The following is a 15,065-nucleotide window of genomic DNA, read 5'->3' on the forward strand; positions in this document are numbered from 1 at the left end:
CTTAATTTGGGTTAAGAATTAGAGTAGGGGAAAACATTCTTTTTTCTTCCTTTTAATTTTCAAGCATACTTCCTTTGCCCTCCCATAAGCAGTCCCTGGGTACCAGCTCCTAGCAGGATACCCCACACCATCAAACAGGGTGCTTTTTTTTAATTCACTGATACACATTTGGGAAGTTCCTTGCACTGCTCTTTAATTACAACTCTTTTTCTTATCTTCTCCCTTTTCTCTCTCTTGTCTCTCTCTCTCTCTCTCTCTCTCTCTCTTTTTTAATCTTGTCATACACCTCTTCCTTCTTCTTTGCCTTTCTGAATTTGTGAATTACTTTGGGGAAGAAATCTGACTCAGAGTGGACTCTCTATGTGTGTATCTCTGCTCTAGTTCTCTTTCCCCTCTTGTTACCCCTAGAATATACAGTGGATAGTAGATTTGCATAACTGTCTATTCTTGCTATCCTCTCTTTCTTTTCTCTTTCTTCACTGGGATTTGGATACTATCTTTTCACGGACTGGAGAAATTGTCTGGCTAACTGGTAACGAATAAACTGCTTCAATACTTACTTCAGTTGCTACTGTAATTCCGGAGGTTGGTGAGTGCAATTGTCATAAAGGTATTTAGTACAGTGTTACTTGTACTCAAGACACAACAACGGAGGAACAACAGAGCATAAAAAAAAAGAAACACATAAATAAAAAAAAATGGGTAGATCAAAAAGAAATAAAACTGCTACTCCAATGAATGAAGACAAGAGCCCAGAAGAAACTACAAATCAGCCAGAAGTAACCATAGATAAGAAAAGTATGCAAGCAATAATAAACTTATTAATCACAGAAATGAAAACAACATTGGAGGAAAGGAATGGCAGTATTAGGGAAACAACAGTTGAGACCCCCAAGGAAAATACTGATTATCTTGAGACAATTAGAGAACTGAAAGCTGAAATAGCTGTAATGAAGAAAGAAGCTGAGGCAAGGGAAAGCAGACTAACAGAAGCAGAAAACAGAATTAGTCAGACAGAGGATGAGTTAGAGAAAACAAAGAAAGAGGTGAAAGAGCTTAAAAAGAGATTGAGAGACACTGAAAACAACAACAGAGACATATGGGATGATCTCAAAAGAAGTAACATTCGTATAATTGGCCTGCCAGGGGAAGAAAGAGAGGAAGGGGAAGCAAACATTCTAGAGGAAATAATACAAGAAAACTTCCCAGACCTGAATAACAGAAAGGATATCAAGGTTCAAGAGGCCCAGAGAGTACCAAACAGAATCAACCCAGACCTGAAGACACCAAGACACATAATAGTCACAATGAGAAGAAGTAAGGATAAAGAAAGGATCCTAAAGGCTGCAAGAGAGAAACAAAAAGTCACATACAAGGGAAAACCCATAAGATTATCTGCAGACTTCTCCACTCAAACTAAAAAGTCAGAAGGGAGTGGCAAGATATATATCGAGCCCTGAATGAAAAAGGGTTTCAACCAAGGATAATATATCCTGCTAGACTTTCATTCAAACTAGATGGAGGGATCAAAACCTTCTTAGACAAACAACAGTTAAAGGAGGCAACCATCACGAAACCGGCCCTGAAAGAGGTACTAAAAGACCTCTTATAAACAAGAACATCACTATAATACTTGCAATATATCAGAGCAAACAAATTTTTTTTTAGAACAATGGAACTACAATACATTAAATCCATAATATCAATAAATGTCAATGGCTTAAACTCACCCATCAAAAGGCAGAGGGTGGGGGGATGGATCAGAAAACATAACCCAACCATATGCTGCTTGCAAGAATCCCATCTGTCACAACAAGATAAACACAGACTTAAAGTGAAAGGATGGAAAACTATCATACAGGCTAACGGACCAAAAAAAAGGGCAGGAACAGCCATTCTCATCTCAGATACGATAGATTTTAAATGAAATAAAGTAATAAAAGATAGGCAAGGACATTACATAATGATTAGAGGATCAATCAGCCAAGAAGACTTAACAATTATTAACATCTATGCACCCAATGAGGGACCATCTAAATACATTAAGCATCTACTGAAAGAATTTCAAAAATACATCAATAGTAATACAATAATAGTGGGAGACTTCAATACCCCACTCTCACACTTAGACAGATCAACAAAGCAGAGAACCAATAAAGATACAAGAGAATTGAATGAAGAGATCGACAGACTAGACCTCTTGGATATTTTCATACTCCTCCACCCCCAAAAACTGGAATACACCATCTTTTCAAATCCACATAACACATACTCAAGGACAGACCACATGTTAGGCGACAAAGACAGCATCAATAAATTCAAGAGCATTGAAATCATCCCAAGTATCTTCTCAGACCACAGTGGAGTAAAACTAACATTTAACAACAAACAGAAAATTATTAAAAGACACAGAATTTGGAAACTAAACAACATGCTTCTTAAGAACCACTGGGTCAGAGACTCACTCAAACAGGAAATTCAAATGTTCCTGGAAACTAATGAAAATGAAGACACAACCTATCAAAATATTTGGGACACAGCTGAAGCAGTACTGAGAGGGAAACTTATAGCCATACAATCACATATTAAACACCAAGAAGAAGCTCAAATGAACGACCTTACTGCACATCTCAAGGACTTAGAGGAAGAGGAACAAAGGAACCCTAAAGCAACCAGAAGGACAGAAATCACTAAAGTTCGAGCAGAAATAAACAACATCAAAAATAAAAGAACCATACAAAAGATCAATGAAGCCAAATGTTGGTTCTTTGAAAGATTAAACAAAATTGACAAACCCCTAGCCAGACTCACCAAACAAAAAAGAGAGAAGACTCAAATTAATAGAATTGTAAACGATGCAGGAGATATCACAACTGACACCACAGAAATCCAGAGAATCCTGCGAAACTTCTATAAAGAACTATATGCCACCAAGCTAGAGAATCTGGAAGAAATGGAACAATTCTTAGAAACCTATGCACTTCCAAAACTGAACCAAGAAGAACTACAAAATCTAAATGCACCAATCACAGACAAAGAAATTGAAACCGTTATTAAGAATCTCCCCAACAACAAAAGTCCTGGACCAGATGGCTTCACAAACGAATTCTACAAAACTTTCAGGAAACAGTTAATACCCATACTTCTTAAGCTATTCCATAAGATTGAAGAAACAGGAATACTCCCTTCCACCTTTTATGAAGCTAACATCACCCTGATACCAAAAGCTGATAGGGACAGAACAAAAAAGGAAAACTACAGACCAATATCTCTGATGAACATAGATGCCAAAATATTAAACAAGATCTTGGCCAACTGGATACAGCAACACATCAAAAAGATTGTTCATCATGACCAAGTGGGATTCATCCCAGGAATGCAAGGCTGGTTCAACATCCGTAAGTCAATTAATGTCATTCACCACATCAATAAAAGCAAACCCAAAACCACATGATTATCTCAATAGATGCAGAGAAAGCCTTTGGCAAAATCCAATACCCGTTCATGCTCAAAACTCTACAAAAAATGGGAACAGATGGGAAATTCCTCAAGATAGTGGAGTCTATATATAGCAAACCTACAGCCAACATCATACTCAATGGACAGAAGCTGAAAGCATTCCCCCTCAGATCGGGGACTAGACAGGGCTGTCCACTGTCACCGTTACTCTTCAACATGGTATTGGAAGTTTTTGCCATAGCAATCAGGCAAGAGAAAGAAATCAAAGGAATACAGATTGGAAGGGAAGAAGTCAAGCTCTCACTATTTGCAGATGATATGATAGTATACATAGAAAGACCTAAAGAATCCAGTAGAAAATTACTGGAAGTTATTAGTCAATAAAGCAAGATATCAGGCTACAAAATCAATGTACAAAAATCAGTGTCATTTCTTTATGCAAACACTAAATTTGAAGAAGAAGACATCCAGAAATCACTCCCATTTACTGTTTCAGCAAAATCAATCAAATACCTAGGAATAAAGTTGACCAAAGAAGTGAAAGACTTGTATGCTGACAACTATGAGTCGCTACTCAAGGAAATAGAAACTGATACCAAGAAATGGAAAGATATCCCATGCTCATGGATTGGAAGAATAAATATCATCAAAACGAATATTCTCCCCAGAGCCATATACAAATTTAATGCAATACCCATCAAAGTTCCACCAAGCTTCTTTAAGAGAATAGAACACACTACAATCATTTATCTGGAACCTGAAAACACCTAGAATTGCCAAAACCATCTTAAAGAAAAGAAATAGAAATGGAGGCATCACACTCCCAGACCTTAAACTATATTATAAAGCCATCATCATCAAAACAGCATGGTACTGGAACAAAAATAGGCACACAGACCAGTAGAACAGAATTGAAAGCCCAGAAATAACCTCCCACACCTATGTACATCTAATCATTGATAAGGGGGCCCAAATTATTAAATAAAGGAAGGAGACTCTATTCAATAAATGGTGCTGGGAAAACTGGGTTGAAACATGCAGAAGCATGAAATTGAACCACTTTATCTCACCAGAAACAAAAATCAATTCCAAATGGATCAAAGACCTAGATGTCAGACCAGAAACAATCAAATACTTAGAGGAAAACATTGGTAAAACAGTTTCCCACCTACACCTCAAGGACATCTTTGATGAATCAAACCCAATTGCAAGGAAGACTAAAGCAGAAACAAACCAATGGGACTACATCAAATTGAAAAGCTTCTGCACATCCAAAGAAACTATCACACAAACAGAGAGACCCCTCACAGAATGGGAGAAGATCTTCACATGCCAGACATCAGACAAGAAACTAATCACCAAAATATATAAAGAGCTCAGCAAACTTAGCACCAAAAGAGCAAATGACCCCATCCAAAAATGGGCAGAGGAAATGAACAAAACATTCACCACAGAGGAGATCCAAAAGGCTAACAAACATATGAAAAACTGCTCTAGGTCACTGATTGTCAGAGAAATGCAAATTAAGACAACACTAAGATACCACCTCACTCCTGTAAGAATGGCATACATCAAAAGAATGGCATACAGCAGCAACAAATGCTGGAGAGGATGTGGGGACAGAGGAACCCTTTTACATTGCTGGTGGGAATGTAATTTGGTACAGCCTTTGTGGAGAGTAGTCTGGAAAACTCTCAGAAGGCTAGACATGGACCTTCCATCTGATCCAGTAATTCCTCTACTGGGGTTATACCCCAAGGACTCCATTAACACCCAACCAAAAAGAGGTGTGTACTCCTATGTTCATAGCAGCACAATTCATAATAGCTAAAACCTGGAAGCAACCCAGGTGCCCAACAACAGATGAGTGGCTGAGAAAGCTGTGGTATATATACACAATGGAATACTATGCAGCTATCAAGAACAATGAACCCACCTTCTCTGACCCATCTTGGATAGAGCTAGAAGGAATTATGTTAAGTGAACTAAGTCAGAAAGATAAAGATGAGTATGGGATGATCCCACTCATCAACAGAAGCTGACTAAGAAGATCTGAAAGGAAAACTAAAAGCAGGACCTGATCAAATTGTAAGTAGGGCACCAAAGTAAAAACCCAGTGGTGAGGGGTAGACATGCAGCTTCCTGGGACAGTGGGGGTTGGGAGTGGGTGGGAGGGATGGTTCACAGTCCTTTGGTGGTGGGAATGGTGTTTATGTACACTCCTAGCAAATGTAGACATATAAATCATTAGTTAATTAATATGAGAGGGGGAAAATCAATTGTACGTCTCAATGTTTCTCAAAACACAAACTGAATCTTTTTAATATACAGGCTGTGTATTTGATATGCGGACTATCTCAAAAGCCTAGACCAAAAAAGAACTTTAAATGAATAATAAAAGCCAGATTTTAATACACAATACAAATGCAAAACTGTACAAAAAGGCCACATACTTTTTTTAAAGGCCATATTCTATAATTCCAGCCAATATGTGGTGCCAATAAATACCTTTTTAAAAACAATACTAGAAATCAAAATTCCTAACTGCAATGTTAAAAAATCAGGAACATGAAGAACTATGCCACTTTAACAATATTAACATTTGCTCTATAAAGACAGAGTGTTCAATCCTCAAAATGCAATCTCTCTCAAGTCCTCTTTAACCTTTATCAGATAAAGAACACTATCTACTTCCTATGTGGCTTTAAACTAATTTCTCTTTATCTGATATGTGAATCCTTTTACTCTCTCATGGAGGCTGAACAGAACCAATGGCTGGAATACAACTAGGTACACTCATCTTACTAAGACATCTTAAAGAGGTCACAGAAAATGGCCTGAGTAGTAAATAGTTGTAAGTTACATATTTAAACTACAGAAAACTGGATTTCATAAGTACAGACAATATGAAAAGATCTAAAAAGTTTCTTTTACAACATACTGGAACAAAGCCAATGATTTTCAAACACTTTATTTCAAATCACTGAGCTGAAGAATTTGCCCTGTTAAATCATACTGACTCTATCTGGCTTCACATTCTTAGAATTCAGCTCCTATGTCTACCAGAGGTGACACTTATAATAACCACTTGCTTGACAACCGTAAACCAGGCTCATTCTAACAAATACTTTTAGAACTTCAAATTCTTTTGTATTGCTTTTGTATTTTTAAATATCTGAAAAGTGTAAACTTTGGAAATTTCAAATCAATCTAACTAAATCTAAGCATAGAGATGTGAATTTAATTATTTTTATCTTTAAAAAGTAAATGGAACACTTGCAATTTTCTTCTAGTTTCCAAACTCAAAAGATAGTGGTTAATGTCCCTTTGCAACTTAAGTTTAGGTTAGAGGGGGAAAAACTCAGTTAACTAGATTACTTCCTTTACTAATAAACAGACACAATTACAATTCTCAGAGATAGGAGGATATGAAGCATAAAAGGCCTGGAAACTAGATGGTAAAATTTGCTTCCAAAACTAATTTCAAAGCTATTATTATTTTTTCTTTCTTTCGTAACAATGACCAAGGAATAGCATGACAAACCAGAGACAAGAAAAAAACACATATACACACTTTGCTGAATGAATTCAATTTTCTCTGGAACACATTTGACTGACTGGTTTCATTTAATAGACAGTTCGATGATCCATGAAAAAAACAAACAAAAAATAGTGGAGATCAACACAGCTAGGCATTATGATAGTTTGAACATTATGCACCCCAATTTCTCACTTCAATTTTGCTAACCCATGCTTCATCCACTATATGTAAATATTTATTTATCTAATTTTTTTTTGCCTCCAGGGTTGTTGCTGAGGCTCGGTGCCAGCACCACGAATACACTGCTCCTGGCAGCCATTTTTCCATTGCTGTTGTTGCTGTTATCGTTATTGGATAGACAGAGAAAAAAATTGAGAGAGGAGGGGGAGATAGATAGGAAGAAAAAAAAGAGAGACCTGCAGAGCTGCTTCACCGCTTGTGAAGTGACCCCCTTGCAGGTGGGGAGCCAGGGGCTCAAACTGGTCAGTAACTATTTTTAAGTAAGTAATTAGAATACTTCTTTTGTAACAATAAAGCCAAACAGCTCTCGAGTACTTATCTGCTATTTTTATAGAACTGCCTTTTCCCAAGAATGGGCATAGTTAAGGTGAAAGAACAATGACACACCTATGACTGAAGGGCAGAAACTTTAGTGGGAAGAGTAAAGAAGCTATTCATTTATTATTGTTGTTATTATTTTAAATATTTTTATTTATTTTATTTTTGAGAGAGATGCAGAGAGAGAGACAGAGAGAAACACCAGAGCACTGCTCAGCTCTGGCATATGGTGGTGCGGAGGATTGAACCTGGGATTTAGGAGCCTTAGGCATGAGAGTCTGTTTGCATAACCATTATGCTATCTCCTCCGCCCTTATTCATTTGTTATTATGCTTCTTTCTAAGCTTGCTATATTTGGAGAAGTATTTTGGAATGGAGGCTGAGGGTTGGCTTTTCTTTGGCTCAAGAGAGTAAAAAGGGATCAAGAAAGACCAGAGAAACAGAAATCATATACATCAGATGGGCTGGGTATCATGCTTGAAAGAAGAGTGGAAAGTGATTCAGACATAAGGACAGGAGACTATATGAAGTTTTTGTTTGTTCGTTTTTAGCAAAAGCAAGTACAAAAACACTTTTGGATGTCTAGGATCTATGTATTACTGAATGGAGTGAAACAGAGGTTGGATACTGACAATGGAAGGAGAAGCCTTTTATACAAACTTATATGCTACAATGAAGTCTTCTGCTCTTTCCAAAAAATGCAACATGCAAATTTTCATTTCAGTATGATTGCTATAAACAGGCAAGGTAACACTCAGCAATAAGATGGCTTTGATTTCGTTTTCTAGCATTCCACCTAATAAATTAATTTTCAGGATTTCACTAAAAATAACTTGCAAAGAAAAGACAATGTCTCTTCCCTCTTTTTGTAATTAAATTATATAATCCCAAAAAGAGCAATTAAATTTAAATGTTTTAGGAGGTAATATCAGCAGAGTATGAGATGGTAGTAAATGGGTTGGAAGACTGGCTAAGAGATGATTCCCATCTCTTATGCAGAAAACAATTTGTGATTTGACTTGAGAGCAATCCTGACTCCTGACACCAGCTTCATAGAATGCAGAAACACCCATCAGCTATCTGAGGTATAAGTTAATGTGTTAAAGACTGTACTGTAAATAATTCCCCCTGACCAATAACAATAAAATTTTAAAAAAGGTCTATCACCAAGAACATCAGCTTGAATGACTATAAAATAGTTCAGTTGGTAGAGCATTGAGCTTGCATAGCTGATATTCCTAGTTTGATCCTATGTTACATGTAACAGAATGGTGCTCTGACTTTTCTTTCCTTCCTTCCTGTCTCATGTAAAACTCTCTCATATGTAATAAATAAATGCATTTTAATATATTTTTATTATTTATTGATTTATTTGATAGAGACAGAAATTGAGAAGGGAAGGGGAGAGGGGGAAGGAGACAGACACCTGCAGACATGCTTCACTACTCATGAAACTTTCCCCCTACAGGAGGGTACCAGGGGCTTGAACCTGCATCCTTATGTACTGTAATGTGTACACTTAACAAGATATTCCACCACCTGGCTAAGTAAATACATTTTTTAAAAGACCATCAGCTTGATTCAATAGGCAGCTGAATAACAGTTAATAAGAGAGGATCGCTGTTCCGTGTGAGACATGTGGGAAAGATGAAATCAAAAGGAAATAAAGATACCTATACAAAGAGACTATTACACACCCATGTTCACAGCACCACAATTTGCAATAGCCAAATCTTGGAAGCAACTTAGATGCTCAATGTCAGATGAATGTCTTAAAAAGTTATGGTATACAGACATGATGGGCCTAGACCTCTCTCTACCAGCTCCCTCTTGCCACTGTCACTGTCATCTCCATCAGGAACCACACAATGTACCCACCCCTCTGTGGGCCCCTATCAGATCTGGCCCTCAATGTGGATCAACAATGGTTAAGTAATGAATGTTCCATTCTCCAAAGGGAGGTTGGATAGCATACTCTGGCTATCACTTGAGGATGATGGGTCCTGAAATTGGCGCAGCCTAGAGTGTTCCTAGCCGTGACCACGGAATGTGAGTTCTGACTTACAAGGATGCAGAGGTTACTTAGGCTCCAGTGCTGCATATGAGCCCCAGATCAGATCAGTGGAGTTTACAGTTAACAATATTTATATACTTTCCCCATCTTTGGGAGCTACTCTCTTCCCTGATCCATCTTTCTGGTCCTTTTTCCATCCCCCCAGACAATAACTTATTATTAGATATTAAATATTATTATTATTAGATATTAGATGTTAGGCGCAGGCAAAAAAACTAGTTGGGTCGTGGGCCCCCTGGAATATACCAAAAGTAGACCTACTAGCTTTTCCCAAAACAGAGACCCCAAATCTTCATTAGAAATATTCCAGTCCTTAGGTTCATGCTTAGTCAACAATTTGTTCTACTTTCCATCTTAACTCTTTTTCAGCCACCAGGTTCTAGATGCTACCATGATGCCAACCGGAATTCCCACAGCAGAGGACCCCACCAATATGTCCTGGAGCCCCACTTCCCCAGAGTCCTGCCCCACTAGGGAAAGAGAGAGACAGGCTGGGAGTATGGATTGACCTGCCAACACCCATGTTCAGTGGGGAAGCAATTACAGAAGAAACAATTCAAAATGAAGGACTTTTTTAAAAAATAATTTTTATTATCTTTATTTATTTATTGGACATCCAGAAATGGAGAGATGAGGGAGATAGATAGATAGATAGATGACAGATAGATAGATAGATAGATAGATAGATAGATAGATAGATAGACAGATAGATACGGTGACAGAGAGGCACCTGCAGCACTGCTTCACCACTCGTGAAGCTTTTCCCTTGCAGGTGGGGACTGTGGGCTCAAACCTGGGTTCTTGTACACTGTAACATGTGCATTCAACCAGTTGCACCACCACCAGCCCCATGAATTACTTTTTTTTTTTTTTGGAAATTCAGGACCTCATGCATAGATTTATTTTCCCCACTCCTAGACCATTTCCCCATTTATGTAGAGAGACTAAAAAAGACAGAGAAGAATGGAGACATTACAGCACTGAAACTGCCTTTGCTGCTATGACACCCACCATGTGATGTTGGGGCTCAAACAAAGTTTGCACACCTGGCATCACTCAAAATTACTCTCATTAAAAGCCATAAAAATAAATTTAAAATTCTTTTAAATCAGTTCTAGAACTGTGCTACCTAGTAGAAATATGAGCCACCAGTGAAATGAAAATTTTTCTGGTAATCACATTCAGAAATGATAAAAATAAAAATAATGATCAAAATTAATTGCAGTAGGTGAATTTATTTAACCCACCAACTCTACAATGTTATTTTTCAACATGCAATCAGTAGAAAACTTATTTATAGCACATTTTGTGTTTGCATTTAGCAAGTCTTTGAAATCTGATATGCATTTTACAATTACAATGCATATCAATTCTAGTATAGTACTGGCTTCTAAGTACTAAGGAGCCACTGGCATGTGATTAGTGTTCACAGGTCAAGAGCATATTTAATGATAAAAAATAGTGCAGTGTAAAAAGAAACACCAAAATATTTTAATAATACTGCTGCACTTAGTTATCTATCTTTCAGTGAATTTGGCCAGATAAATGGTGGGGGAAAAAAAGCAACTCAATCACTTTAGTAAAAATCCATCTAAATCAAATACTTTGATCTGTACATAAGTAGATGCTATTATAATTCTTTAATAGGAAAAATAAAGACAAATGTGTGTACCAATTTCTAAGGTACATTTATTATTTCAGGTATATTCTTACTCTGCTACCTATTAACCCCAGCCCATTAGACTTGGTCTTCAATAGTGAGTGCAAGTCTCTTGTTTACAAAGTGGCAGATGTAGGAATTAGGGTAAATCAAGTAAAATACAAGTTATCTCTCCCACTCTTGGGGAAGGGTGGAGAAACTGACTGCACCAGTCATTACAGTCTGAAATGCTGTCACAAGTGTGAAGTGAAGATTCTTAGAGCTCTCAGTGATCTAGAAGTTTCTGTTTGCAGTCATTTCTTTTTTTTTGGAGGGGAGGGAAGTGTGTATGCCAGGGCCTCACATGTGATTTTTACCACTATGAATTATCTAGCGAGAGGGAGAGGGAGATGGAGAGGGAAAAGGAGAGAGAGATACCAGCCATAACACTAGAACTTCCTCCTGTGTCAAAGCACCTCCCATCTGGTACTGGGGCTTACACCTGGTCCACTGCATAACAAGGCAGGCACCCAACCATGGAAGCTATCTCTGGGGCACTGATGCTCCTTTTTCTCTGTGGGTCATTTTGGCTTAGTAAGATGTGTATAAATGTGAACAAAAGGGTGGTATGAATCTAAGGTCTCCATTTTAACAATACTGTTCCTCAGTATAGTAATGGCAAACACTAGAAGAAGAAGTACAGTAATACTGCTTCCAGCCATAGGCAGTGAAGCATGCTTTTATTTGACCTTATCAACAGATTGCTGTTCATTAAACACATTCATACACTAGTCATGAAATAATACATCTGTCATTTGGTTTCTAGAAATGAGTAGTTACTAAAATTACTAAATCTCTAGGTATTGAGCCTTAGGAATCTAAAGACATGGTACTACTGAAAAAATTCACATACTCTGTCTTGTTAATAAACCAAAACAGAATACATTTTTAGAGAGTTATCACGACAAATCTATAGTATATGGCACTGTACCAGAAGATTGATCAAACATTATTGAAGTTAAGGAGTAAACAGAAAAAAAATTAAGGGAAGATAATCTCCTTTTTTACAGTGAACAACTGAAAGTGAAAAAAGGAGCTCAAATGAAGTAAGTAGAAAGAGTCAACTAGTGCCACATACTCACCTGCATTGGAACCGGTCAAATTGTAACGAGCATTCAGTTTTTTGATGATGTTCTCATGAATTTGGTACCACTCGCTCTCTGTGTTACACCTATGGAAACATTAACACTAGGTTAAACTTTGATGATTTATGAGATCTAGCAATGAGCTTAATAGTATACACTTGACCTTTTTCGTGCAACCACTGTAAAGCAGTGCACTTCCCTAAGCCTTCTTGAAGTCCCCAAGAACGTGCTGCAAGTGATGGGCAGTATTAGTCATTCCAAGATGATCAGGTAAAGCCTAAATACCTACCTCTGCCAGTGACTAAAAGGAAATATCACAGACGACGAGAGCCTCCTTCAGTAAATCTCAGAGAACAAAGCATTAACAGTGGAGTACAGAACAGAGTTCAACTCCTGGCATTTGAATGCTCACTAGTAACTGAATTATGTTCTTTGGGCAAGCTACTTACCTTGATTTCTTCACCTACGAAATGGGAGTTAAGAAACTAAAACATTAAATCAAACCGGGCTTAGGATAATAGGTAGTCTATTATAATAATAGGTAGGATCAAAATGCCAGTTCTCATTTGTGTTTCTCAACTCATAAATGACCATTTTTTGGTTAACATCAACATGTAGCAAACCAAGCAAAATGAAATTGATGCTAATGTATCTTGCACTGGCAGAATTTTATCAAAGGGTAATTATAGCAAACTCTCCACTTGTCTACCTCTGGGCTAAATGACATCTCCCTATATTCTTAGTCTCATAGCTATCAGTACTTTGTTCTTTTTAGCTCCTGTCACTTGCTAACTTATATTATCTTTATTTACATGATGTGGTTCACCTAAGAGGCTCTTAAGGTTCTTGAGGATTAGATCTAGGACTGGTTCATATCCATGTCCTCCTCAGTGTGCTGAGTGTTGTGGGTACTTAAAAAACATCAACTGTACAGGTGAGTAGATAGATATTCCTCTGATAACTCCAGGTAGTTAAGAAATATCTGGGCCATCTATCCCTCTTTATTGCCATGATTTCCCCTAATTAGAAATTAGACCTAGAAGTATCTCCTTCATCTGAAGTAGCTACTAAGTTCACTATTATCTTTTATAAGGCACACATTTTCTCCTAATAGTTCTAAATAATAAGACACCATATGCTATTAAACAAGATTCACCACAGTATAGACTCTTCTCCCTAGTGATCTTGCCTAGAGCCAATAATTCACAGTTCACTTCCTATTCATTTCATCATCATAGGCTTTCCTCAAGATATTGAGAATGGAAGTAGTTTTTGAGCCAGTTAACAGTAGATACCAAACAGAGTACTGAATCTTGGAAGGGCAAAAACTTAAGATGGAATAAAACCATCGCAGCTGTCCAGCTGTAAGACAACAAATTGCCATTTAGTACATTCTGCATCTTGTTTTCTTATTTCAGCTCAGTGGGAAAGGAAAAAAGATGGCTCACTTCCTATTAGATAGTTAAGTGACTCCACAGTTCATGCTTTTAACCTACCAAATTCTAAGTAAAATCAAAGCTTGGGAAATATGTGACTAAATATCATCTAGCCTCAGATGAGGTATTTGTTGCTATTCTATATTTGAGTCCCAAATGGGCTAGGAATTCAAACACTTTGACAAAAAGAAATTTCTCCCAAATTATTTTTAATAGGCATTTTCCTAAAATGTTTTACAACCTTCAGAATCTATAATTTACAACTGACTAGTATTCCTTTGAACAGCTTTATAATTTCCTAATCTGAATTGTTACCATTTATTTTTTTCATTTTTATTTGTAATTAATAATGGGGTACAAGATTGTAAGATTATAGTGCATAGTTCTACACCTAAAGTCCTTGTCCCTACCCTTCGACCTCCCCAAAATAACTACCATAGTTCTCACAAATCTTATAATCAGTTTGCTTTTCTGTTTTTTAACTTTGTTTTAATTGCTTAATTATTTTTTAATAAGAGACAGAGAAATGAGAGAGACCAGAGCACCACTCAGCTTTCGCACATGGTAGTGTCAGATATAAACCTGGGATCTCTAGGCCCTCAAGCACACAAGTCCTGTGTATAAGACTAAGTTATCTCCCTGCTGAATGACTTGCCATTGCTAAGACATCTCTCTTCTAACAAAATAACCCAAATCTTAATTGATGTTTATGGAAAAAAGAGACCATAAAAATCACACAGGAAAAATACAATTTATTTTAATGAGAGCAAATGTATCCCATAGGAAGAGCTAGAATTCATGAATGTTCTTCTCCGCACTGCAGAATGAAGGGTGATACACGCAACTGCTGTTCCTTCATTTCTCCCACTGGTGAGCTAAGTACAGTACTTGCTACAGATACCTGAAGAGACTACTTTAAGTGAGGGATTTCAGTTTTCTTCAAAAGCAATCTCACATAACAGCATCCTTATCAAATTACAAGAGATGAATGTGAAATGCTAATGGAAAACATACAATCTGGTAACACTAGGGTTCAGGTTTTGGTATCAGACATCCTGATCCCTAATGTTATTCCTATTATAACTAGCTGGGTGACTGTGGACATGGTACGGAGTCTCTCCAACCCCTATATGTAAAACAGAGCGAACAGCATCTGCTTCATGATTTGTTTGAGGATAAAGTGAGAAGATATATGTCCAAAGTGCTGAGCATA

The 15,065-nt window shown here is 37.2% G+C and overlaps 1 protein-coding gene across 8 annotated transcripts in view; it reads right to left on the reverse strand.

Annotated features, from left to right (window-relative positions):
- Positions 1–15,065, reverse strand: part of DOCK4 (dedicator of cytokinesis 4) — a 541,157-nt gene that overhangs the window by 224,215 nt on the left and 301,877 nt on the right. For all 8 annotated transcript variants that reach the window (XM_060196434.1, XM_060196436.1, XM_060196435.1 and 5 more), the window contains exon 12: positions 12,414–12,502. In XM_060196434.1, the coding sequence (XP_060052417.1) occupies positions 12,414–12,502 (89 nt within the window). The remainder of the gene's footprint in view (positions 1–12,413; positions 12,503–15,065) is intronic.

Source organism: Erinaceus europaeus, chromosome 8, assembly GCF_950295315.1.
Source record: "Erinaceus europaeus chromosome 8, mEriEur2.1, whole genome shotgun sequence".
Classification (NCBI taxonomy): Eukaryota; Metazoa; Chordata; class Mammalia; order Eulipotyphla; family Erinaceidae; genus Erinaceus; species Erinaceus europaeus.